Source organism: Spermophilus citellus, assembly GCF_964194105.1.
Source record: "Spermophilus citellus genome assembly, chromosome: 2".
Lineage (NCBI taxonomy): Eukaryota > Metazoa > Chordata > Mammalia > Rodentia > Sciuridae > Spermophilus > Spermophilus citellus.
This window is the reverse complement of record NC_138183.1, coordinates 193,553,933-193,579,828: the sequence shown is the minus strand read 5'-3', so window position 1 is coordinate 193,579,828 and position 25,896 is coordinate 193,553,933. Positions and strand designations below refer to the sequence as shown.

The 25,896-nt window shown below is 35.7% G+C and overlaps 1 protein-coding gene across 1 annotated transcript in view; it reads right to left on the bottom strand.

The window, feature by feature from the left end:
• C2CD3 (C2 domain containing 3 centriole elongation regulator) overlaps positions 1-25,896 on the bottom strand; it is a 147,564-nt gene that overhangs the window by 75,640 nt on the left and 46,028 nt on the right. The window contains exons 8-16 of the mRNA XM_081263133.1: positions 22,975-23,122; positions 18,424-18,578; positions 17,636-17,845; positions 16,623-16,735; positions 12,545-12,663; positions 10,335-10,457; positions 7,117-7,611; positions 4,122-4,273; positions 1,929-2,166 (exon numbers count right to left, since the gene is read on the bottom strand). Of these exons, the coding sequence (XP_081119259.1) occupies positions 1,929-2,166; positions 4,122-4,273; positions 7,117-7,611; positions 10,335-10,457; positions 12,545-12,663; positions 16,623-16,735; positions 17,636-17,845; positions 18,424-18,578; positions 22,975-23,122 (1,753 nt within the window). The remainder of the gene's footprint in view (positions 1-1,928; positions 2,167-4,121; positions 4,274-7,116; positions 7,612-10,334; positions 10,458-12,544; positions 12,664-16,622; positions 16,736-17,635; positions 17,846-18,423; positions 18,579-22,974; positions 23,123-25,896) is intronic.

The window sequence follows — 25,896 nt, the reverse complement described above, 5'->3', positions numbered from 1 at the left end:
ATAGAATATTTGCAATTTGATTCCTTAAAGCAAAAAAACTGGGGGTGGAGAAGATCTCTTAAGAGTTACAGATGTTGGGCTGGGGATGTGGCTCAAGCGGTAGCACGCTCGCCTGGCATGCGTGTGGCCCGGGTTCGATCCTCAGCACCACATACCAACAAAGATGTTGTGTCCGCCGAGAACTAAAGAATAAATATTAAAAAAAATTCTCTCTCTCTCCTCTCTCTTTAAAAAAAAAAAAGAGTTACAGATGTTTAATTTGATCATATAATAATACAGCAATTTAATGATTTAGTTCTGCATAAGGTGAACTCAATGAGAGTCATGGTATAGAGGAGAAAACAATTATTTATAGATAGGTAACCTCACAAGCTGGCATTTGAAGGACTTTCTCCATGACCACATTTTTAACTTTTAGTATGGAATCTAACAAAATCTGAGTCTACACTGCAAATGAGGGCCATATAATATTTAGCAGACTTGGGAAAAGTACTGGTGATTTGTTCTTTTAAGTAATTTCTAATTTGAAAAATACCACTTAATCTATTGTTAGACACTAACATCTAACAAATTGCAAGGAAATGATTAGAGTTTATAACAAATAAATACACAATAACCTGTTAATAGTTAATGGTTATTTCCCTGCTATAGACATTTAAATTTGCCATTCAGATTTAAAAACACGATATAGTTAAATGGTGTGTAAATAGAGATTTGTTATATTTTGGATCTTTAGCATTCCCTGAAGAGCTCATGTGCTAGGCAATGAAGGAATGCTCAGAGGTGACAGGATTAGATTATGAGAGCTTTAATGTTATTAGTAAATTGATGTATTTGATGGATTAATAATTCAAATGGACTATTGGGTGGTAAGGTAGGCAGGTGAGGCATGGCTGAAGGAGGGAGGTCACTGGGGCCTCTGGCCCTGACCCCTTCCCTGTTCTGTCTGCTTCCTGGCTGCCATGAGTTGAGCAGCTTCCCTTCACTGTGCCTTTCTGCCACCATGTCCTTCTCACCTAGGGTACTGAAGCAACAGAGTCAGTCAACCATGGACTGAGACCACTGAAAACATGAGCCCAAATACTTTTCCTCCTCTAAGTTGTTCTTGTCAGGTCTTTTGATCAATGCATTGGAAAGCTAACATACTAGTAAGTAGAGACATCAAATGTCAGAATCAGTAGGAAGTGATCCAGTAAAAGGAAGACCTGCGTCTGAACCCTGATTCCCCCAGTTTTAGTTATGTGACTCTGGATAAGAATTGCTGTTTCGGGCTGGGGATGTGGCTCAAGCGGTAGCGCGCTCGCCTGGCATGCGTGCGGCCCAGGTTCGATCCTCAGCACCACATACAAACAAAGATGTTGTGTCCGCCAAGAACTAAAAAATAAATATTAAAAAATTCTCTCTCTCTCTCCTCTCTCACTCTCTCTTTAAAAAAAAAGAATTGCTGTTTCATTACTAAAAAAGAGAATGACAATGATTTACCTCATTCAGTTGTTAGGGAAATAAACATGATAGAGAATGTCAATATGTCTTCTTAATTGTTTAGTAGAAAAGCAAGGTACTTCACTATAACTTTCCAACAGGGACTTAGCCAACAGAATAAGATTTTGCTGACTTACAGCTGGGATTGCTCCCTTCTCCCTATATTTGAAAAGTCAAATAAGTTAGTAAATTAGAGGATTAAGATCTGGTTGTCCAATTAGATTTTTTCTTGATAAATTCAGGGAGCTAAATGGACACAGAACCATTTAAACCATGAGAAAAATAGCAATGATTCCTCTTATTTAAAGCAAGCACTGGAGTGTAAGCTATACTCTTTCATTGAACTTTCTACTGCTGAGATAAGAATTTGGGGTAATGCTTTCACTAAAATGTGCAAGAGAAAATGAGATTATAGTTTTCTATGAAACATGGTGTTGAGTCTCTACCAGAGCAACAGAAGGCTGGTCCAGGAAATGGGCTGGCCTAGGGCTGAAGGGAGGGAGTGTTCCTTCTTCTTTCTTTAATCGCTGCAGTGCAATAATCTGATCTGAAGAACCCATGGCTAAAAAGACTCGAAGACTCCCATTTTGGTGGCCTGAGAACACATCAATCACAGGCATATAGCTGTCAACAGCAACAACTGGGTACTTGGCATCGAGAAGCAGGCGAGAAATCTTGGGATCTCTAGAGGGGAAGAAATTGTGAATGAACAAATAATAATCATCAATCATGTCAAGAGTTGCTTCATTCCTTACTTATTTTCTCAGTTTATTAAAATGGATCTATACCTATAAAAGTAATAAGGTTTAAAAAAACTGTGGTTTTGTCATTACCCAATGAAACTGAAATCACAAAGCAGGTTAAGTTCAAAATGCAGAATTTCAGGGCTGGGAATGTGTCTGATACTTCTCTGTATCATGGTGGCCTGAAGCCATGAAGTCTCTGATAAAACAGCATCTCAGCCAAGGCTTGCTGAATTGTATATTTTACAGGGAGGCAGTGTGGTCAACTAGGGAAAGTATGAACTTCAGAATCTGGTAGATAAGATTTTGATGTTACCAATGCTATCTGCCACCTACTAAGAGCTTACTATGCAGTAGGCATTTTATAGTATTTCCAATTCATCTAACACTATAAAGGTTGATGTTATCCATTGTAAACAGAAGAAAAATTTAAAAAGAACAATTAAGTTACTTAACTAAAGATAGATAGGTAGTAATAGGAGATTGAGCTGGGATTCAGGTTTTGAACCGTTTGATTCTGAAGTCCAAATGCTCTTCATTATATCAGGCTGAATCTTAGCTCTGCCACTTACTTGTTGTATGACTTAAGCAATCAACTTAGCCTTTCTGAGTCTGATTCCTCATTTATAAAATGTAGATAATTAAACTTCCGTCACAGGCTGTAGATGGGACTAAAATGAGATAACGTAAAATACCATCTATGATGCTTGACACATAGAATGCTCTGTACTTGAGTAGTTACAATTGTTTTATACTCTTTCAGCAAGGAATGAATCTTATGAAATCAGAAGTGAAGTGGAAGAAGATGAATACCAGATCACAACTATAAAATATCACAGTTACAGAAAAAGGAAAAAACCAAAAGCCTATGGCAGTCAATGGTATCCATGATTTCAGTAGTTTTCCTCAGCCTGGCTGGGTTTTACAATGTTACTATGGTAAGCACTATGTTGTATCACAAGTACTTAGTATTCACAGAAGGAAAATACATATATTTTCTCACTGAGTTCTCACAATTGCTCCATGAGAGAGATAAGGAGTCTATCATCACCCTCATTTTATAGATATAGAAAAGAAATCCAGAGAGATTCTGTGACTTTTCCAAGTCAAAAGACAAATTTTCTTATTTCTAAAATGGGGACAATGCTAATACTTCAAGAGGTTATAGTAAGGTTCAAGTCAAATAATGAACATAAAAGTATTCTTTATAAAATATAAAGAACAATATTTCAAACACAGAAGAAATGAGAAGGCTGCTAGGCAAGGGGTTGGGGCTAAAGTAATTAAATGCATTTTGAATTAAAAAAACAGTCTATACTAAGGATAGAAACTTCAGGTTAGTCAATACTCTATCTAGATGTTAAAGTGAGGAACAATAATCAAATCTAAGGTCTAAAGCACAATACTAATTACAGAAATCTTGTGAATAGTTGATATGAACCATACTGATATTTCATGACAGAAAAATAAGGTATTATTGTGAGCTGGTAACTTTTGGTACCAGAGCTTTCTGGTAACAAGAGTGGTCTTCAGAACCAGGCGGTCCAGTTCTAACCCTTCTATTCTTATAACATTTGAGACAAGAAATTTAACTTCTCTGAGTCTCTGTTAACTTGTCTGTACAACAGGGGAAATGAAAATACCTGCCTCAGAGGCTGTTATGAAGATTAAGTGACTTGATGTATGTAAGGCTCTTAGCACAATGCCTGAAACATAGTAAGCAGTATCTGTACAGCTGCTTTACAATAGGAGCAAGAGCAGCAGCTGTGGTGAAACTGAGAAAGATCCTCCAAGGGATTACTGGGCTATTCATATTTGCAAACCAAAAGAATTCCTCTTCAGTCCATACAAAGTTAAAGATGCAAAATAAAGAATACTCCAAAAGATCCTATTTACTTGAATGACATGTAAAACTGATGGAGAGGGAGTTTCACCAGCCCGAAAAGCTTGTCCTGTCCTGGGCTTCGCACCTTGTTCCAAGTTTCAATTACCATCACATTGTTCTTAAGCCTTTCCAGGTACTTGGAAGACAGAGAGACAGGAATCACCTGGGGAGAAACAAGGGGGAAAAAGCCAATATTGAGACAAAGAATTAACTTTTATTTAAAAGCATCCACTCAAAGGTGACTGCATGCATACATTCTGTAACCTCAACAGAAACACTGTCTGCTGTATAGATTAACATACAAAGTCCAAATCAGTTTGAGTTATCTGGTAACATTGCTCATATAGATGGGACAAAGAAAAGACTGCCACAAATGTCAAACACACCCAACCATTTCTAAGGCAAAGTGATCCACTTATAAATCCTACTGAGAGAAAGGTGTTTTGAAAGAGGATGGCAACTGTTTGGAAAAGGGCACTTTATCCAAGGATTGCCAATCCTTGTGCAGACAGCTCTCCTCAAGAAGTGTCATGGTAAAAGCAAAGTCAATTTCTTATCTGGATTTTCAATATAAAATTTTTCGAGAACTGGCTAGCTGGTAGTTGGAAGAGAAAAGATAAGCCATAAATACAATCAGAAGATCTAGAGCCAAGAGCAGCTCCATCAAATTAACAGTAGAATCAAGGGACCACCAATTTGAAGAAACTTAAGCTTTAGTGATAACTATAATAGTAGAGGGATAGCTCTAATGATGAAACCAACAGAAAACATGAGAAGCAAAAGGGGTGAAACCAGACATAATATAAGGTTTGGAAAGTCCTGGGTTCGATCCCAGCATCAAAACAAAATATATAAGACATAATAAATGGAAGACACCAGAAGCACAGATAACCAGAGTAAAGCTACTTTTGTATTCACATAAGAAACTCTTATTAAACAAGTACATTTTTGTTCTTTGAAATTAACCAACCACACACAAAACCAACATAGCAACCTAGTCTTCAAAGAAGGAGGTTTCAGAGTAAGTTTCAAAAAGAAAGTAACCCTAAATTAAGGATGAGAAGAGTTAACTAGAACTTAATGCTTTGCCTAATAGGTGTCATATAGGTTGAGGAGGAAATTAAGGCAGAAGGAATAGCACATGCAAAGGCACAGAGGTTGGAGGAGAGAATATTCAGGAAATGCTGGACTATCTAGAGTGAAGGGAAGAGTAGCAGATGCTGAGACTGGAGAAGTGTCTACAGTCAGTTCTTAAAGGGTCTTGGAGTCCATGCTAAGAAATAACATTCTTTTCTGAAAGCTTTGGAGAATCACTGAAAAGCTTTAAGCAGGGGAGTAAAATGTTCAGATTAGTGTTTTAGAAAGATCATACTTGCAGGTACACAGAGAAAGAAATGAACAGGACCAGAGGGGTAAGAAACAGGCAGACCAATCTGAAATCTGTTTGGAATGAGGGTTGGGACCTGAATGGAAGCAGTGGCAATGGGATACAGATAAGGGGATGCATTTTAGAGATAATTGAGTCTGGAGTACCTATTGGAATTGGTGAATAATTATAGTAGAGTCAAGACAATTTTCAGGTTTACTTAAATTTCTGAGTAAATTATAAAATGAATTAGGGCATTCATTTTAAGGAAGAACTGATTTGGAAGGAATAATAAATTCAAATTTGGAATTCCTTCTTTCATTTATACCTTCTTATTGAATATCTAGTACACACCAAGCAATGTATTAGGTGCTAGGTGTAAAGTGCTTTTGAGAATGGTGATGACCAGCAGGCAGTTAGATACAGAGAGCTGAAACTACAGACACATGTGTGGCTTACATAAAGTGTAGATTTAGAAGCTATCTCCATAAAATGAAAGTTTAAGTGGAGGAGTAGATGTGAGGACCATGAGGAAAAAGAGGATCAATTTGAAGACTGACAGCAAGACTAATAAATGGGAGTTGGGGGTGTAGCTCAGTGGTGGAGTGCTTGTCCTGCACATCTGAGGCACTGGGTTCAATCCTCAGTACCACATAAAAATAAATAAACAAAATAAAATATATTGTGTTCATCTATAACAAAAAAGTAAAAAATAAAAAAAGAGTAATAAATGGGAGCACCAATAGTTAAAGGTTAAGAAAAAGAGAGAAATACGGGAGGTGCCAGGCATTTCATGGTTTCTCCTGAAAAAGACTGGCTGTTGAGTCAGGAAGAAAAAAGTTGGAGTTGCAAAACCCAAGAAAAAAAGAATTTAAGCAACAGCACCAAATTCTACAGAGAAGTCAAATAAGATGAATACTGAAATAAGAGGAAGAATAAATGAGAGTTAGGAAAAATATAAATATTAAAAAAAGAGACTGAACATATAGGAGAGTGGGGAAGCTTACCTAACCAAAGTAGAAAAAAATAGAATCCAAAACTCTGGCAAAAGAAGTAGTGAGAGGGCTGGGGTTGTGGCTCAGTGGTAGAGCACTTGCCTGGTACATGTGAGGCACTGGGTTTAATCCTCAGCACCACTTAACAATAAATAAAGTATACAATTCAATGAAAAAGAGAAGAAGAAGAAGAAGAAGGAGAAGGAGAAGGAGAAGGAGAAGGAGGAGAAGAAGAGGAGGAGGAAGGGGAGGGAGGAGGAGGGAGGAGGAGGAGGAGAGGGGAATGAGGAGGAGGAGGAGGAGGAGGAGGAGAAGGGAAGGAGGAGGAGGAGGGGAAGGAGGTGGAGGAGGGGAAGGAGGTGAAGGGGGAGAGGAAGAAGAAGAATAGTAGTAGTAGTAGTAGTGGTGGTGGTGGTGGTGGGGAGAAACCAAACAAATTGAGAAAGAACAAAAAGAAATAGAAAAAGTTTTAAAATGTTGGCAATGTCTTTTCCTCTTTCCACTCAATAGAACACACCAGATAACCACAACAATCCTTTCCATTCTGAACATTCTAGATTTCTTTTAGATTTGAAGTATGATTTGGAAAACATTTATTTCCTGCCCCCAATAAACCCCTAAAAGATATGGACTAGACAAAGTTACCTGAGAAAAGTTAAAGACTGGTTGTGTTGTACCCCATACAGTGATAGATCTACTGACTTCTTCTGTGCTGAAGAGTTTGCAATTTAAATACACATTGCATGGTGATTGTTTCTCAGATTCTCCAGTAATAAAATCTTTCCCATCTGGCACCATTAATAGCACATGCAACAGCAAAGCATTTTCTTTTGTTGACATATCTGTCTGATTGACTAAATCATGGGAGGTTGGTACAGCCATGGAGGTTGAAGAATTTGGTACTATAGAGCTTGGTGACTTTGGGTTGGGAAGCACCAAATTCTGTGCTTCCTTTGTAGTTTCCTCTAGAATTTGAGTTAGAGTCTGTGAATTTTTGGTATAGGTAGTATCTTGGTTGGGTTCTGGCAGTATCTTATCAGGATTTGTGGAAGCACAAAATGGGGTATGTTGGATGCTGCTATTTAACTTGGAATTGACACGAGTGAAATTCTTATTATCTATAATAAGCTCCATGGTTACCTATAAAACACAAAAGAAGAGTCACTAAGAATGTCCTGTAGAACTGGAATCGGAATTTTGGAGCTGGAAGTAATGTCAGATTATTAGGAAATTAGTTAATTCATCATTTAATACCAACATAGGATGAATACAACAGACTGGACTGCACATACATTAACTTAGACTAAGAAAAACTAGGTAGATTATTTATCAATAATACTAGATGAGACCAGAATATTATCTTATACCAGGAAATAAGGAAATGCTCATAAAAGGATGGTGATGTGTTTAAGGGACATAGAATCTAGTTGAAGAGGCTTCTATTGGCTAAATCTAGGATAATTTGAGCATCAAAATAAATTATAGGAGTGGACTATAACCTATTGAATAATATATGAATCTGTGAGTCTATACCAATATAAAATTAATATGGGAGAAGGGACATAGTCTTTTGCATAGTAAAATGTCAATTAACAGATGCTCAGAAAGAGCTGCAGATGTAGCTCTGTGGGAGTGCACTTTGCCTAGCATGTGCAAGGCCTTGGGTTCAGTCCCCCGCACTGAGGAAAAAAAAAATCACATAATAGTATGTGACTTGGGTAAACCCCCACTAGAGGGGTATTCTACAAAATAACTGGCTTATGTACTAAAATATAAAGAATGACTGTGGAACTATTCCAAACTAAAGGAGATCAGAGAAAAAATGACAATTAAATGCAAATGAGAATCCTAGACTAGAAAAAATATTCTGTAAAAGAAAATATAGGCACAACTGTGAAAGTATAGACTACAGATACAATATATTATCAATATAACTCTTTGAGTATTATGCATGATGATGTCTTTGTTCTTAGGAAATACATGTAATGCATGCTAAAGAATCTAAGGGGAAATAGATATGATGCCTGAAACTTATGTTAATAGTTTGGAATAAGGGTGTGTGTGTATCTAAAGAGGAAACAAAAGGAGAGAGAGAGACAGAAAAAGAGAATTATAAGACTAATATCACATTAAGAACTGGTGAGTCTGGGCAAAGGGCATGCAAGCTCTTTGTACTACTTCTGAAACAGTTCTCTAAGTCTGAAGTTATTTCAAAGTGAAACATTGTTAAAAATGCTAAAAAGTAAAAAAGAAAAAGGATGCAGGATAAGTAACGAATTTGAAGAACAGAAGTGGTCACTTGCTAACTATAAGAATAATTATTAGGGATAGAGTATTCTTACTGTTGCTTTTATTTGAAACCCATAGGTGTTACACACAGTTATTTTGCTCTATCAAATATAGTAGCAATCAATCTAGCATGGATTTCTATCAACAAAGTCAGGACAGAAAACAATTTCTAGTCCATCAATCCTTTTCATTATCCTTTTTAGATTTTATTTATTCATTTATTATTTGAGTACTGGGGACTGAATCCAGGGACACTTTACAACTGAGCTACATCCTCAGTTTTAGTTTCCCAAGCCAGCCTTGAACTTGTGATATCCCTCTGCCTCAGCTTCCTGAGTTGCTGGGATAATAGGTATGTGCCATTGCACAGCCCTTTTCAGATTTCAAACCTTGCACCAGGCAGAATGAACCAGGCAGGCAAAACATAAAATTTGGTTAGCAGAAACATAAGGTGGTATCATTTCCTTGCAATAATAATCATATAAGTCTTTAAAAGATTAAGTGGTATATATAAGGAAGACCAGGAAAAAGAAAGGCTTTCAAGAAGAGGAAGCAGTGTGAAAATAAAAATTAAAATTAAAAAAATATGGAGGCACGAATCTTCACAGTACCTTAAGTGATTCTTTACATAGTTTGACATGGCTACTGGCAGAGGATGAATTAGTAGGCAGGTGTCACATTGTGAGCCTTATACTTTATTCTCTGGGTCACTTGGAGCCATGAGAATGTTTTAGGCAGGACTGTGAAGATTTTTAAAACTCACCAAGGCACCAAGCAAAGCTGTACTGAGGCCATATATTCAAATTCTGCCACTTAAGAAATCTTGATGCTTCTGAACACAAGGAAAGGACCCTTTCTCAATTATATTTACTCCAATTTACATCAGAATTTACTCCATCAGGGCCACTGTTACTTCTCTCCTTGATGACAGCCACAACTCTAGTCTAAGTCACCACCAATCATTTCTTTTTGGGACTAATGCAACAGCCTCTTCATTTCCCTTCTTTCTCTCTACGGTCTACTATCCACACAGAAATATTTTAAAAATGTAAATCAGATGATGGCATTTCAGTGCTTAAATGTCCTTTCCTTGGCTCTTGGGCTAATATGTAAACCCTTTACCTTGACCCAAAAAATTCTAAATGATATGGCTCCTACCTGCCTATCCAACTCTACTTTCTACACTTTTCTCTTGCCTACTATCCTGTAGTAACATTCTGTCCTTTGATGACACAAAGACCAATTCCACTTTAGGACCTTCTGCATGTGTTATTCCCTCTTTCAGGAATGATTTTTCCTGTGTTACTTTCTCCTCTCATTCTTCAAATTTCACCTTATATGTCACCTCCTTAGAGAGAGCTTGCCTGACTATCAGGTACTACTTCATCCCAGGCATTCACTATCATAACAAATATCATTCATTTCCTTCATAGGACTTCTGTTGCCCTATCTCAATAGAAGCCCCATAATAGGTAGGGATCATGTTTCCTTGTTCACTACTATATTCTCAGTGCTAGCCAATAAAACATGCTCAGAAAATACTTCTCTGATCTTCTGATTGTATATTAATGTACCTTTAGGGGGCCAATTGGAGTTTGACCATTTTCCTGTTGCACTGGAAGGTGGTCACTGAAAGAAAGCAACTCTGACTGAATGACAGCTCGCAAAGGAAGAGCTGCAGATCCAATGACTTCTGGCTGAGGAAAGTAGGAAAGAAAAAGCTTAGGTTAAAGAGGAGCCACAGGGGATTTTAACTGGTGGGTCAACTTATGATGACTTATAAAAGAACCCATGTTTTATGAAGTACAAAGATTTATTCCTTGACTGAGGCAACTCTACGTGGGATCCCATAATCTGTCATATTTTGGTCCCCCTTCTGGGTTTCCATATTTCTTCCTTCCTCTGGAAGATTGTAGAGGATTTCATATGCTATAAAGAGACTGGAAGGTTATCTTTTTCTGATTTTAAGAGTTCTTTTTTATTTTTTGGTGGTGCTAGGGATTGTTGAACCCAAGGCCTTATGCATTCGAGGCAAGCACTCTACCAACTGAGCTGTATCCCCAGCCTTGATTTTAAGAATTCTTTACTCAGGGCTGGGGTTGTGGCTCAGCAATAGAGCACTTGCCTAGCATGTGCGAGGGCCTGAGTTCGATCCTCAGCACCACATAAAAATAAATAAAATAAAGGTCTAAAAATTAAAACAAAATTCTTTACTCAAATTTCCAACTTTGCCATTAAAAATATAAAACAAAATTTAGATGATACAGCTTTTGCCATTAAAGCTAAGAAAATTATAAAACTTAGTGATTATCAAAGCTATGGAGAAACAAAAAGCTTCCATGTGAATAAAACTGAGAATATAAACTGGCAACATACTTTTAGACAGCAAATTTGGTAGTTAATAAGGAAAAGCTTTGAAAATTCATATTCTTTGGCTCAGTAATTCCATTTCTGGGAATTTATACTAAAGAAACAATAAAGATACATAAACAACTTATGCATTAAAATATAGGTTAAAAATTAGAAATAATTTAAGATACTCAACAGTCAAGAATTACTAAGCTAATTATAGCACATCCATATAATGGTATGATATGCAGACATGAAAATGACATTCACTAAAAGTTTATAATAATATGAACAACATTGCTATAATATTTGATAGAAGTAGGACATTAAATCATATGTGTATATATATAGATAGATAGATATAAAGTCTTTGAAAATATTTATAATTATGTGGAAAACATTAAGTACATTCTTTTGAAGAAAAATGAAACAAACAAGGTTAAATGAGAAAAAAGGCAGGATAGAAACTGCAAATGAAATTATATAACACTATTTATTTGAAAAAATAAGATACACATAAATGTTAATAGTTACTTCATGGTGATGGAACTACAGGCAATTTTGCTTTTTAAAAAACATGTATAATTCTCTTAAAATTAGAAAAAAGCCATTAATTAGAGGAAAATGATTCAATGTAAATATATCATAACATTAATAGAGATTGTCTTAAGATTGCAGAAGCATGCATTTCCACCCTCCCTTCTTGTTTTGCTATCTTTTACAAAGCACTTGTATTATTTATATCCCCTGAAAAAAACAAACCTAAGAAAATAAGTTGCTTTCTTCATGCTATCCATATACAAGATGAAGTTAAAAGATTACACAGGCTACTTTTTCACTAAAAGAAGTAAACATGGCTCACATCATAGTTTATTGATTTATGTTAGCTGTAGTAGATTTATAAACTTGGAATTAGTCAACATTTACCCACAATTATATTATTATGGACATGAGCAAGATACCTTAGGTATTCTACCTGCAAACAGGAAGTAGAACTTCAAATTAAGGCTAAATAACCTATATCAATATAGTCACTTCCCTACAATAAGGGAACACAGTAAAAATGTTAAGAATTTAGAATCTAAAGAAAAAAACTTGGGTCTTGGCTGTCTTTTATGAGGGTGATCATAGACATGTCATTAACCAAATCTCAGTTTTTTTAATCCACAAAATGAAGGTAATAATACATCTAATGCACAGAGTTATTGTGATGATTAAATTTGATAGTTTGTATGGAGCCTATAACCATAATATCTGGTCTATAACAAACAGCAGAGAGTAGTAATAATAACAATAAATAATTATTATGATATTAAAAAGCATTAGTGTACCTTGTGCTTAGAGAAATTCCTAGCTTAAATTGGAAAATAATTTTAAGTATACTCTTATTCTCTGGTGTAAATGGTGAGGCAAAGGTCAAGATCACTCATAATACCTTTTTCTGTGGCATTTTCTTTGCATAAATTTGGAAAGTGAGGTTAGAATTCCACCAGTGTTCTATCATGGGGCCACCAAACTGTACTGGAAACACAAATCGCTGCTGGAATTTCACCACTGTAAGGAGAAACACACAGAGGCACACCATTCAGCCGGAGCCACGATTAATCCATGCCTTGACACCACCCACTTCCCTTTCAAATCTAATTAAAAATCTCTTGCAGGAATCTAGTCAGTATGATTTCACAGAATGTATTAGGGTTTTGGAGTTGAAAGAGAAAACCCTTGGTATAGAAACAGCAGAGAAGCATGCTGTTGTTCTGTTTTATTACATGAGCTCATGTACATGAGCACAGAATGTATAAGGAGATATCCATATACTTCACTATATTTAGGGTAATATGACGGTTTTTAAAAGACAAGTTGGTGAGTAGTATAATAAAAAAGGGGAGCTAGCTTAAAGTGAAACAATGAGAGATAAATAGAACAGAAGAACTGAATCTAAAATGATAATAATAAAAATGAGTTAATCTGCTGGATGATAGGACACTCCCACTGTCACTCAGAAAAGGTATTAGGTACTGATGTTACTTAGTCATGTTAGGAGGAGTAGAGTCCATCTCTTGAATGGAAAGGAAGGGTTTTCTGCTAACAAGTTTAAATGGGATGAAGTGTTGGTGGTATTTTAGTTTGTATTTGTTGCTATGGGGCATTAACTGATAAAAAAAAAATCGGAATTTAAAACTAGAATCAAAGGACGGTGTTTAAGTTTTACTTCTATTACTTACTAGTTACCAACTCAGCAACAATTTATCACTTGTAAAATGATCTTCCTGTTCATTTATTTATAAGGTCCTTAAAATGGATACCCTCACAAATAGCCCAGTTATGGAGAATTTGCTACCAATGGCATTCATTCAAGTTGCTCATTTTGACATACTGATCTCTCTATCCATCTCTGGCCATCTTTGTTCTCTCTCTTTTTTTTTGGGGGGGGGGGGTGGGTATCTATTTTATTTCACTTTTCAGGTGGTTAAAATTGAACACATAACCATAGATAGCAACTTTTTAAAGGCAGTGTTTCCTAGCAGCAGCTGGATCTAGCCTGGCCAGCAGGAACCCTTGCATTTAGCCTTGTGTGTGTACTTCTCTTCGTATTCTTGGGCAGGATCTGGGTCTTGCTATCTGGATCCACACAAAGAAAGTATGAACAAAAGTTCTGGGCCCAAGAAGCCCTCATCCATTAGGAGATTAATTTCTCTGAGTGCTCTACCACAGGGAAGGGAACAAAGAGAACACCTGTACTTCATTTGTGTGCTGGAAAGATCAACTGGGGTAATAAATGAAAAATCTTTAATGTATAATCAGAACTCTATCTCAACTTGGTCTTCTAAGATTTCTTCTTACTACCAAGGCATATTTTTATAGTATTACTGTATTTCTCATATAGTCTGTTTCCACCTGCAAACAGGAAGTAGAACCTCAAATTAAGGCTAATATAACCTATATCAATACAGTCACTTAAGGTTGTTGTTGTTATTATTATTATTTTACCACAAAGTAAGTTAAGGTGATAGTGGAAGAAGAAATTCAAATACATAAATTGCTAATAATGTCTCAGACAAGATTTTTTTAAAGAATTGGAAGAGATCCTGAAAATATCTATAGTCCATTCTATATTATTGAAAGATGACAAAGTGATTTTGCCAAAGGTCACATAATTAGTGTGGTATAATCAGAAGTAGAACCCAGTCTTCCAAATCCTGGGTCAATGCTTATTGCATTTTTCCCAAATGATCGTTCTCAGAAGGACACAGGGAGAATTCAATCACTGTGGTCAGAAATTAAAATAATGCATGAGAGGCTAATTAGATTAAGGGAACATGACTTAGAATCAAAACAGTTTTAGGTTCTATTCGACCATACCAGCTATGTGTGTGGGTGGGTGGGGGTTGTTACTGTAATGACTAAGTGGTTAATGTATATAACACAACTGAGTAGAATTAGTGTTCAATAAATATTAGTTACTATATAGAGTTTATTATATAAATTCTACTATTTTAGAGCTTAATGCTTTTACACTTATTATCTTCCTTGATTGTCCACTAATTCCTTGTGTGATTATAGGTAGTCTTGGCTTCGTAGACACTATGTTAGCTGAAATTTGTGCAAACCAGAGTGGTGTCCTTGCTTTTGCATGGTTCTATGGCAACTGAGAACTCAATTTCAACTGGCATGAATTTCAATGAACACTATAGCAGCAAAATGAGAACTGATATATTTCAATTTTACAGATGGGGAAATCAAGGTTCAGAGATAATTTAAGAAATTCATAAAATGTTATATAAGTGGAATGAAGTAGAAGGAAAAGCCCTGAGAAAAGGTTTCAACATTTTTCTTTGCATATGGAGGTTTGATAAAAAACATTTTAGCAGGCTGGAGCTATAGCTCAGTTGTTAGACTACTTGCCTTGCATGCACAAGGCCCTGGGTTCAATCTCCAGCATCACAATAAATAAGTAAGTAAATAAATAAGTAAATAAATAAATAACAACAACAACAAAAATAGTTTAGCCACAATAAACATGCATACTTTCAGTCAAAAGAATTATTTATACAGACTTGCGTGCTCTGAACAAACCCCCAGGACAGCTTCTACTGCTGTTAATAAAAGCATACAGCCAGAAAGCAAGCAGAAGACAAATTTGAAATGCCCTAATTCTTCCTTAAAGTGATGGGGAGGGTGAAATAATGTGGCCTAGTAAAAGAGTATATTATATTACTTTAAGGCTAAATAAGTGTTTATTTTAAATATTCACATTAGATATGCTTATGCCAAGTGAGAAATTATGCACATAAAATATTATTAAAATATTATTTTTAACAGAAAAAGGTTGAAATAACTTAAATACTGATCATATTTAGGGCTGTTTCAATTATGGCATAGCAGCAAAATGGGATAGTATGTAGTCATTAAAGGAATGATGAAGCTCTTTATGTCCCAAAATGCAAAAATCCCTAAGCTATAATGTCAAAGGCAAGCTACAGAATGGCGCACATGGTACTCTATCTCTATCACTTACATAAAATGGGGGTAGGGATAGAAAGGAATCAACACATTTGCTGATATATGCAAAAAATAGCTCAGGAAGTGTATAAAAGCAACAATGTTGTTTGCCTATAGAAATGGAACCTAAAAACTACATGAATGGATTATCTAGCTCAAAAAGCAAATAAAGCAAAATAAAATTAAAAATATCTAAAGTTATTATAGGAAAGTTACTTGAATGTGGAGGACAGTTAGAACCACATATTTTGTTTCTCAAACAACCTCCCAGAGAAGAAATTTGACACTAACAAACTGTTCGTGGATTAAACTGAAGAGCCAAGGCAAAGATATTTTCAAACTATGTTAAAATAAATGGTTTGTGGGCTAGGGTGGTAGCTCAGTGGTAGAGCACCTGCCTAGCATGTGTGAAGCACTTGGTTCGATTCTTAGCACTGCATATAAATAAATAGAGGTCCATTGACAACTAAAAAATATTTTAAAAAAAACAGTTTTAATTTTGGATTGCAGGAACATGTTTATTATACTATCCTTTTATTTTTCTATACTAGACATATTTAAAGCAAAATAAAAAAGAATATAACAACAGAAGTACAAGCAACCAAGAAAAAAATAGAAAAATTGGATTATGCGAATATTAAAAACAATTCTGCAATATATTAAATTATACATGTCAAATGAGTGTATGGTTTGTGAGTTGTATCTTTATAAAACTGCTTTAAATAAGGAAAGAAAAATGTCAACAGTTGAAAAATATGAACTAAGCATCAGATGTTTTGAGTTTTAGTCTCAGCCATGTTACTGACCTGCTACGTTAAATTATGACAGTCAGTGTACCACTGAGCCAGTTTCTTTACTTACAAAATAAAGGAGTTAAAGAAGATTCACTTAAACATTCTTTTTAGCGCTAAGATTCTATAGCATTACAAAAGTCAGGTAAGTAATTAGGGGTTCAAAAATTCTTCCAAAGTCAAAATATTTAAGGAGCTGAAAACCAGTCTATCTCTTACTTCCATCTGTAATTTTACTGGAGGCAAGTCGAACAACTTCAGTGATCAAAGCCGTCTTTTCCAATCCACTTTTGGAAAAACCCACAGGAAAGTGATATTCCACAAAGAAAGTGCTAAAAAAAGAAAAAAGGTGATTAAAAAAAAACAAATAAGAAATCTATTTTCTATTTATGAATCTACACATCTTGGAAAGCCTATTTTCAGGACTTCTGATCACCAGAAGCTGTACCTCTTTTCTTCAAATCTTTCATTAGTCTGGTCATGTGGAATGAAAGGCTTGCTTCCACAGCACTTTCAATATGAAACATCTACTCTGGTTTCAAAGGCCCTATTATACACAGTGATTTTTTTATTTGTTCTTTTTTAGATATACATGACAGTAGGATATATACATGAAAAGTCTAACTTATACATATTACACAAACATGAAGTAAAACTTATTCTAATGAGGATTCTAGTCTTGCGGTTGTACATCATGTGGAGTTTCACTGGTCATGTATTCATATGTGAACATTGGGAGTTATGACCAATTCATTCAACTGTCTTTCCTATTTCCATTCTCCCTTTCCCTTCATTCCCCTTTATCTAATCCAATGAACTTCTATTCTCCCCTCCCTTTCTTATTGTATGTTAGCATCTGCATAAGATAGAGAATATTTGGCCTTTGGTTTTTGGGGATTGGTTTATTTCATTTATCATAATAATCTCCAGCTCCACCATTAACTGGCAAAAGTCATAAAGCCATTCTTTTCTATGGCTGAGTAATATTCCATTTTATACATAAATGTTGCCCTTTTTTGCTAACTGTAAGATCTATAAGAACAGAGATTGCTTCTTAATTTTCTTTATTCCCAACTTACCTAGCATAGTTCTTGGGACCTAGTGGAGATTCAATACATTTATATTGATTAAATAATGGAGATGAAAACACATTACAAATCATAAAGTGTTATACAGTTATCAGTCATATTTTCCAAAAATATCAAACTTATCTTCTCATGTTAGAGACATACCGTTTTTTAGCTATTGTTAGCTTAGGTGGTCTCCCAGTAAGGCTTTTTTTGCCAGGGGTCACCTGGGGACTATCTGGAGGAACTCCCATTGTTTCGATGAACATTCTGACTGAATGTATTCTTCCCAAAAGGGCCAGTCTATCCACACTTAAGGTCGTCACTTGTGTATTTTCTGGAGTTTCAGAGAGCATCTGTTGTTCAACCAAATTTCTACAAGGAAATCATATAGATGGGCATGCAAACAGTTAAAGAGACCCAAAATGAAAACAAACTAGCTTGCACAGGCAACAGGTAGGGCAATAAGCAAATTAATTCATAAGTGGAAATGGCTTTATCCGAATTTTGGTTTTAATCTACAACGAAAGAAATCTCAAAAAATGTAAAAAATTCTTTTAATAGTTGATCTCCACATAAGTGTAAAAAATGATGTTATAGAATTAAGTTTCTCTTCTTTTCCAGAAAGGACAGAAAATTTATTCTCGCTACCCACTATCCTAATATAACTACCTTTGTCACTTTTGTGTATTCCTTCTCATTTGCTTTCCTTATTTTTCTACATAGGTATGACCACAGTACATATACAATACAGTATTGTTTTCTCCCTTAACCATTTTAATTGTACCTATCTTTTCATGTTATTAAAATTTTAAGGAACACAATGTTTACTGAGTTACTGTAACAGTCATTCTGATAGTGCTGGGTAAACACAGGTCATCACTTGAGGAGATCTTATGGAAATAATCTTCCTTCGCTTTTACCTGTAATCAAACATCCACAGAGAAGCTCACCTATTTTTCTTGCCTGGTGCCTTCTTCTTTAGCTTCTGATCACTTGACTCCAGGACTTTAGAAGATCTGCGAAGAGCTTTTGACTGGTTCATATTTTTAGAAGGGACAACATCATCATCTTCACTGAGGAAATCACTGATACTAGTATCGGATTTCTATGGGAAGAAAATCAGAGAGAGACACTAAAAAATGATTGTTGTAAGAACAGCAGTGACAAAACATTTCTCTAAAAGTAAGTGCGTGCTTCCTTGAAATACATAATTATGTTACTGACAATGAGAGTAGAGACATAATCTCTTATTTCTCCTACTTATACAAAACTAAGCTTCAGTTTAGCTCAAAGTAAATAAATCAAAGTCAATTCTTTTAAATTCTTAATAACATGGACCACTATCTATTGATTGGCTACTATGCATTTAGTTTTATGCTAAATGCTGAATGTATATTTCTAATATTCACTACATTCCTACGAGGTATCCTTATTCCAATTTCTACAATTGAGAAAAGTTAGGCAATTTGTTTATGATCTATAGCTATAAGCAGCAAAGCCAAATTTTGATCTCCCTGGGTTTCAAAGTCTGTATTTTTGCCATAGGACTGATACAATGTCACCTAACTGGATACAAAAACTCCCTTTTATTTATTTATAACTATCCATACTACAAATGACTCATTCTTCTTCTAATCTTGCTAAGATTAATATATTTACTATATTTCACAAATTTCCTTGAGAGGAGCTAAATCCCCTGTGATTTTTATTGGAGAAAGGATTCTATTGCAACCGATTGATTAGCTTCTTATATCACAAAATGGAAAATAGAATGGCATAATGGTTATTTGGCTTCAAATTTTAAAGCATAAAGCTTGTTAATACAAATTTAGGAGAGCAAATCAAAGCCATTTTAAGCCTATCATCTTCAGTTTCCATTTTTCAGCTTCTTAGGGTGTATCATGTATTGACCTATAAGGGAACAGATTAATTCAAATAAGCATGCTAAGAATATTCTTCTAGAAAGAAAAACAACTTAAGTGGCAACTTTTGTCTATTTAATTTTTAATCAATTAATTAATTAACTTATAGTCCTGGGGATTAAACACAGGGCCTTGTATATGGGCAGCAATGGCACTGCCACTGAGCTACATCCCTGCCTGCTAAGTGGCAGGTTTTTAAAGATGGTCTTTGACAGGATAATCAAAATCTAGATAGGTTTATAGGCTGAAAGAAATTAGAGTAAATATAAACTAGACTTTCAAAAACTAAAACTTTCAGGAACCCAAGACACAAGGTAATAATGTTGAATTTCTATGTTATTTGATATAAGTATATCAAACACTGACCCTGGGGAAGGACATGAGTATTCTAAATCCAGGGTCTTCCCATTGCCTCATGGTCAACTGGTTTTCTCTTTCTTCCAGTTCACCAACATTTTCTTTTTTAAAAAATATTTTTTAGTGTTGATGGACCTTTGTTTTATTTATTTATTTATATGTGGTGCTGAGAATTGAACCCAGTGCCTCACACATGTGAGGCAAGCACTCTACCACTGAGCCACAACCTCAGCCCCTCCACCAATATTTTCTAAAATTATTTTGTTAAAATCGCATAGGGAATTACTTAGCACTATTCATACATTCATTTATTTCACTAAGTATTCACTAAGTGAGTACTCACTATCTGTTAGGCCTTTGCTGTACTGGCAATACAAAGATAATAAAGATGTGTCCCTGTTTATGAGGCACCATATCAAACAATGTGGTAAAAGCTATATCAGCTGGGCACCGTGGCACATCCTGTAATCCCAGCAGCTTGGGAGGCTGATCATGAGTTTAAAGCTAGCCTCAGCAAAAGAAAGGCACTAAGCAACTCAGTGAGATCCTATCTCTAAATAAAAGATACAAAATAGGGCTAAGGATGTGGCTCAGTGGTCAAGTGCCCCTGAGTTCAATCCCCGGTACCCAAAAACCAAAACCAAAACAAACAAACAAATAAACAAACAAAAAAGAGCTATACCAGAAGTATATGTAAGATATTGTGGGCATTCAGGCAACAAATTTTGTTCAGGGGAGTCTAGAAGGTTTCTGCAAAGAGGTGATGAGTTGATTCTTAAAGAATGAAGTTTACCAGATGGGTAAGGCTATTTCAGCATTCACAGTAGAAGGTTTAATACCAACAAAAAATATGGAGATACAAGAAGAGCTAGAAAGTTTGAAGAATGGGATGAGATTCTAGCTAGAGTCTCAAATTGGTAAAGGGAAAGTGGGAGATGAGGTTAGGGAGGTAAGTCTCATACTGCTCAAGACTTATGAGACAGTATGGTCTAGCAGAAAAAAAAAGTGTGGTCTAGCTTTGTGCCAGACAGACTAGGATAAGAATTCTTAATGACTAGTACTTAACCTCTCAAAGCTTATGATATGTAAAATAAAGAGAATACCATCTCACAGGCTAATAAAAGAATTAATTAAACAATAGATTTAAAACACTTGGTATAGTTCTCAATAAATGACAGATAATATGTAAAGACCTGGCACAGAAAATGGGTAATAAATAATAAATGTGTAAAAAAAAATACCCTTTTCCTCTTTGGCTCATAGGTAACATAGCATCAATAATGATTGGTAGCAGAGGAGGTCATGAAATCTTAATTCATAATGCCTTTCAACTGCATCTCCTCCTTCCCATTTCCACTGCTGCCACTGCCACTCTCATTCTGGCTCTCTCTCACACCTCAATGGCTTCCTGTCTGCTTCTGTTCATTTCTCCCTCAGTGTGCTCCCTCCATGGTTGCTACATTAAGATTCCTAAAACCCTATTTGGCCATGTCATTTCCTCCTTGCCTGACATTCAAAGGCTTTCACATTGGCTACAGTGTGCTAACCTGCCTTATCAATTTTTTTCTACACATATTCCTTTCTTTCTCTCTTTCTTCTTTATTTTTTCCCCCAGGGTGTTGGGGGTCAAACTCAGGGCCTCATGTATGCTAGGCAGATATTCTACTACGGATTTATGTTGCTCAACCCCTCTGTATGAATTCTCATCTAGTTAAGTTGGATCCCCTGAAGTAAATAAGTATGTGTTTTCTTTTTTTTTTTTTTAATATTTATTTTTTAGTTCTCGGTGGACACAACATCTTTATTTTATTTTTATTTGGTGCTGAGGATTGAACCCAGTGCCCTGTGCATGCCAGGCGAGCGCGCTACCGCTTAAGCCATATCCCCAGCCCAAGTATGTGTTTTCTACTTAGGCCATTCTTTCAAGTCTCAGTTAAAACCCTTTAGGCCTGACAATGTTTTTTCCTGACAATCTAATGTAAAAGTTCTTCCTACCTCTTTTGAATCCTGGGAGCCCTCAGTGTCTTACAACTGAGTTAGTACCCCTTACCTTGTATTTCAGTTATCTTTTTCTGTTCTTGAAAAAAGGAAAGTCAGGCTTCCTATGTTTGGATGTGGTTTGAGTGTGTGCCTTAAGGTTCAGGTATTGGAAGCTTGTACTTTCAGTATAGAAAATGGAGGTAGAATTGTTGGGAGGTAGAAACTTTTACGTGAGGCCTCATGGGAGGTCCTTAGATTAGGGGCAAACCTACAGAAGATATTGTGGGACACCCGTCTCTCGGTTTTCTGTTTGGTGATGTGATCTTTTCTTCTCATATATGCTCCCTTCACTGCCATCTGCTATGAGATGATGTAGCCAAGAAGGGCCCTCACCAGAACCTGCATTGTGCTGTGTCTACTTTTAGTCTCTAAAACTATAAATTAAAAAAACCCTTTTCTTTATAAATTTAGCCTAATTCAGGTATTTTGTTGTAGTAACAAAAATTTACTAATATAAAGACTATGACAATAATCTTGACACATATGATTACTTATGGAACAGGACTAGACTTACTATGTATAGACTCCTGAAGATGCTACATCAGTGAATAGAATATATAATATGCTAGATGTAAGAAAGAGCTGTGAAAAAACAAATCTGCCTGAAAAGAGAGTGACCTGTTTTATGGGCAAATAGAGGTATTTTTCAATACCTGTGAGTAGAAGTATTTCTAGAATATTTTAAATAGATACCAGGTCAAGGGTGATCTGAGAGTATACCTATGTTTAGTTCTAACTCAGAAGTGCTCTAAGGAAGTCATATATTATTAAGACCACAGGCTTTGGATTCAGGCTAATTTGAAATCTAAATTTTGGCTCTAATATTTGTTATGTGTTCTTGTCAAAATACTCAATCTTTTTTTTTAACTTTTTAATTTTTTTTTAAGTTGTTGATAGTCCTTTATTTATTTTACGTGGTGCCTCACACATGCCAGGCAAGTGCGCTACCACTGAGCCTGAGCCCCACCCCAGCCCTAGCCCCAAATACTCAATCTTATTAGGCCTGTCTCCTGATCTATAAAATGAAGATACTATTTTTCTCTTCATATTGTCATTATGATTAAATAAGGTAACTTATGATTTAAAAAGTAAGGCTTTCTGTTTGGCACATGGTATCATGTCTGCAGCTACTAAAAATACTTGTTTTCTTCTATTCCTAAAGCTTTGGGTTCAATGACTTACAGGTGCTGTATAAAATAAGTTCTCCAGGAGACTCTGGTCATACTGAGGGTCGTTCAGCTCACTGCTGCAGTACACATCACTCCCAGGGGAGGGGGAATCTGGAGGGGAGCCTAACCCATTCCAGAAATGACCTTGGGATAATTCAGCACTGCAGAGAAAAGAAAAACAAAGCAGAAGGACTTTAACACAAGTTTCAGCTGCACTATTCTTTCTTTAGTAAGATTTGAGAGTTCTAAACATGGAAAAAGATAGGTTAAACTCACATGAAACAGAAGACTATTAGAAAATATTTTCCAATTATATCCCCCGCCCCCCACCCCCGGGATGACAACTAGTATCCAAAATCCACTAATGACATTGATTGTGATCTCACTCAGCATTTCTTGGTCATCTATTATGTGTTAGGTCTTGGATGATATAGGGAGGGGTAAGCTAACACAATCTGTACTCTTGTGGAGTTTTTGGTCTAGTAGGAAAAAAAAGGGTAACTATAATTTATAAGTTAAGTGTTTATACCTTATTCCATTAAGTAATTATGTGCATTTAGGATTCATTATGGCATGATTAGTTTTATGGGGATATAAAAATGAATAAAATTTTCTACTTGCAAGAAGTTGGTAAACTAATAGGAAGATAAGCACATAAATAACTATAAATTCAAAAATTTTAAGGAATAATTTCTCTGTTTTTTAAAATTCATACCATTCTGGTACTGTTTTAGAGAATTTTTACTTTCTATCTTTTCCTTCAGGTCCTTGTATAAATCTCATATTTTCCCTCAAAATGTAAGCTCCTTAAAGGCAAAGTATATGCTATTTGTATTTTGTTTTTCTCTTATACTAACTAGCACTTAATGAACATCTGTTAATGAACTTAATGACTTCTTAATGAACACCTGTTGTTAATAATAAAAGCAATAATATTTATTAAATACTATATGCCTCGGGCCTACGGTTATGGCTCATAAGTAGAGTGCTTGCTTCCCATGTGTGAGGCACTGGGTTTGATCCTTAGCACCACATAAAAATAAATAAAAACAAAATAAAGATATTGTGTCCATCTACAACTAAAACGTTAAAAAAATACTATGTGCAGGCATTGAGCTATGCATTTTGCTATTTCTTTCTACTTTCTTCCCTTTCAAGCTAGCTGCTATACTTTTTAATTTCTCAAGAAAATAGTACATAATCACTACCTTCAAATGAGATGATGCTTTTACATTACTTTGAATGAGCAGTTGCAGCAAATTCTCCCTTTCTTACCTTTCCCTAATCTACAGCAGGGTTTCTCAACCTTACTACTGACATACTGGGTCAGATAATTGTCATTGGGCTGTCCTGTGCATTTTGGGTCCCTGGCCTCTACTCACTAGATACCAGAAGTATTCATCCCCAAATGCCTCCAGACATTCTCAAAAGTCATGTGGGGTTAGGAGTGTGGACAATCACCCCCAAGTTGTGGACCATTAACAAATTGCAATCTCTCTCTCAAAATGAACAGCTTCTTGCTGGGTGAGGTGGCATACACCTGTAATCCCAACGTCTTGGGAGGCTGAGGCAGGAGGATCACAAGTTCAAAACCAGCCTCAGCCTTAGCAAGGCCCTAAGTAACTCAGTGAAACCCTGTTTCTTAATAAAGTATTAAAAGGGCTGAGGATGTAGTTCAGTGGTTAAGTGCCCTGGGTTCAATCCCTGGAACAACAACAACAACAACAACAACAAAAACAACTTCCTAACTGCCAAAATCCAGTTAAGAGTATCCCAATCTACAAGCTTCTCTGAAGCTTCTGAGCACTAATGCTTTGAGAAATTCTACTTCTTATACTCTACAATAAACTTTCTTCCTTGTCACTTATGTTCTCTCTCTGTTCCAGCAGCTGCTTTCTGCCCCCACTTTGCACACCCCTAAAGTTAGAGATCTCCACTGTTTATAGTATATAGTCCTCCACATTTTACTTCTTTATTCTTACAGTGTAAGATTTCTTTGAACTTAATTCACTGTCTAGGACATATTGAAAGGATGGATTTTGCCTATGTTGCCTGGCCATAAGATAAGCTCACTTTTAGCACTATCTCTTCTTTTTCTTCCTCCCCTGCTTTTTTTGTTTTGTTTTGTTTTTGGTGGTGCTGGATTGAAACCAGGGCCTGCAGCATGCTAGCCAAGTGCTCTGACACTGAACTACACCCTCAGCCCTTCTTTTTCTTCTTACATATAATTTTTAATCAAATATATATACTTGTTTTGAAAGTTAAGAAGACAATAGGCTGATAATTAAAAACAGTAGTTGCCTAAATTCCTAAAGACAATTGCCTTCAACTCCCTGAGATGCTCCTGGTATTTATGAACATATTTCTAAGTGATACATATGCATTACTATTTTCAGGGTTAACATATCAGAACCAAGTGTAGGATAATTAACTTACTTCCTTTCTTATACAATTTTACTTTCTCTCTTATACAACTCCTGGTTTTCTTTGGTATTAATAAGTGTCTTAATTTTCATTTGCAGAGTTTTATATGTACCTATTACTATTTTATTACTCAACTCCGCCCCCCCAGACTTGACCAATATATATTTTATTCTTCCTTGTCCCCCAGGCCTCAGAAACGTCTCCTCTGAAGCTCTGTCCTGTACAGATTGCTTGCTCTGTAAATATGACACACATCCTAAACCTCCTTTTATCTCTCTTCTGTGTTGTATTCCCTCCTTCTTGGACTCCATGTCTTCCTTTTCCTTCTTAAGCCCTCTCTTCGGTAGAAGATATCCCCCTAAGGTTTCCTGAAGAATACTGATAGGTAAACTTTTGAGATTCTCAATATATGAAGGTATTTTTTTTCTCTACTATCTCACTTGATTGATAGTTTGATTAGTAATGGAAGTTTATATTGCAAATAATTTTTTAATATTTGTTTTTAGTTGTA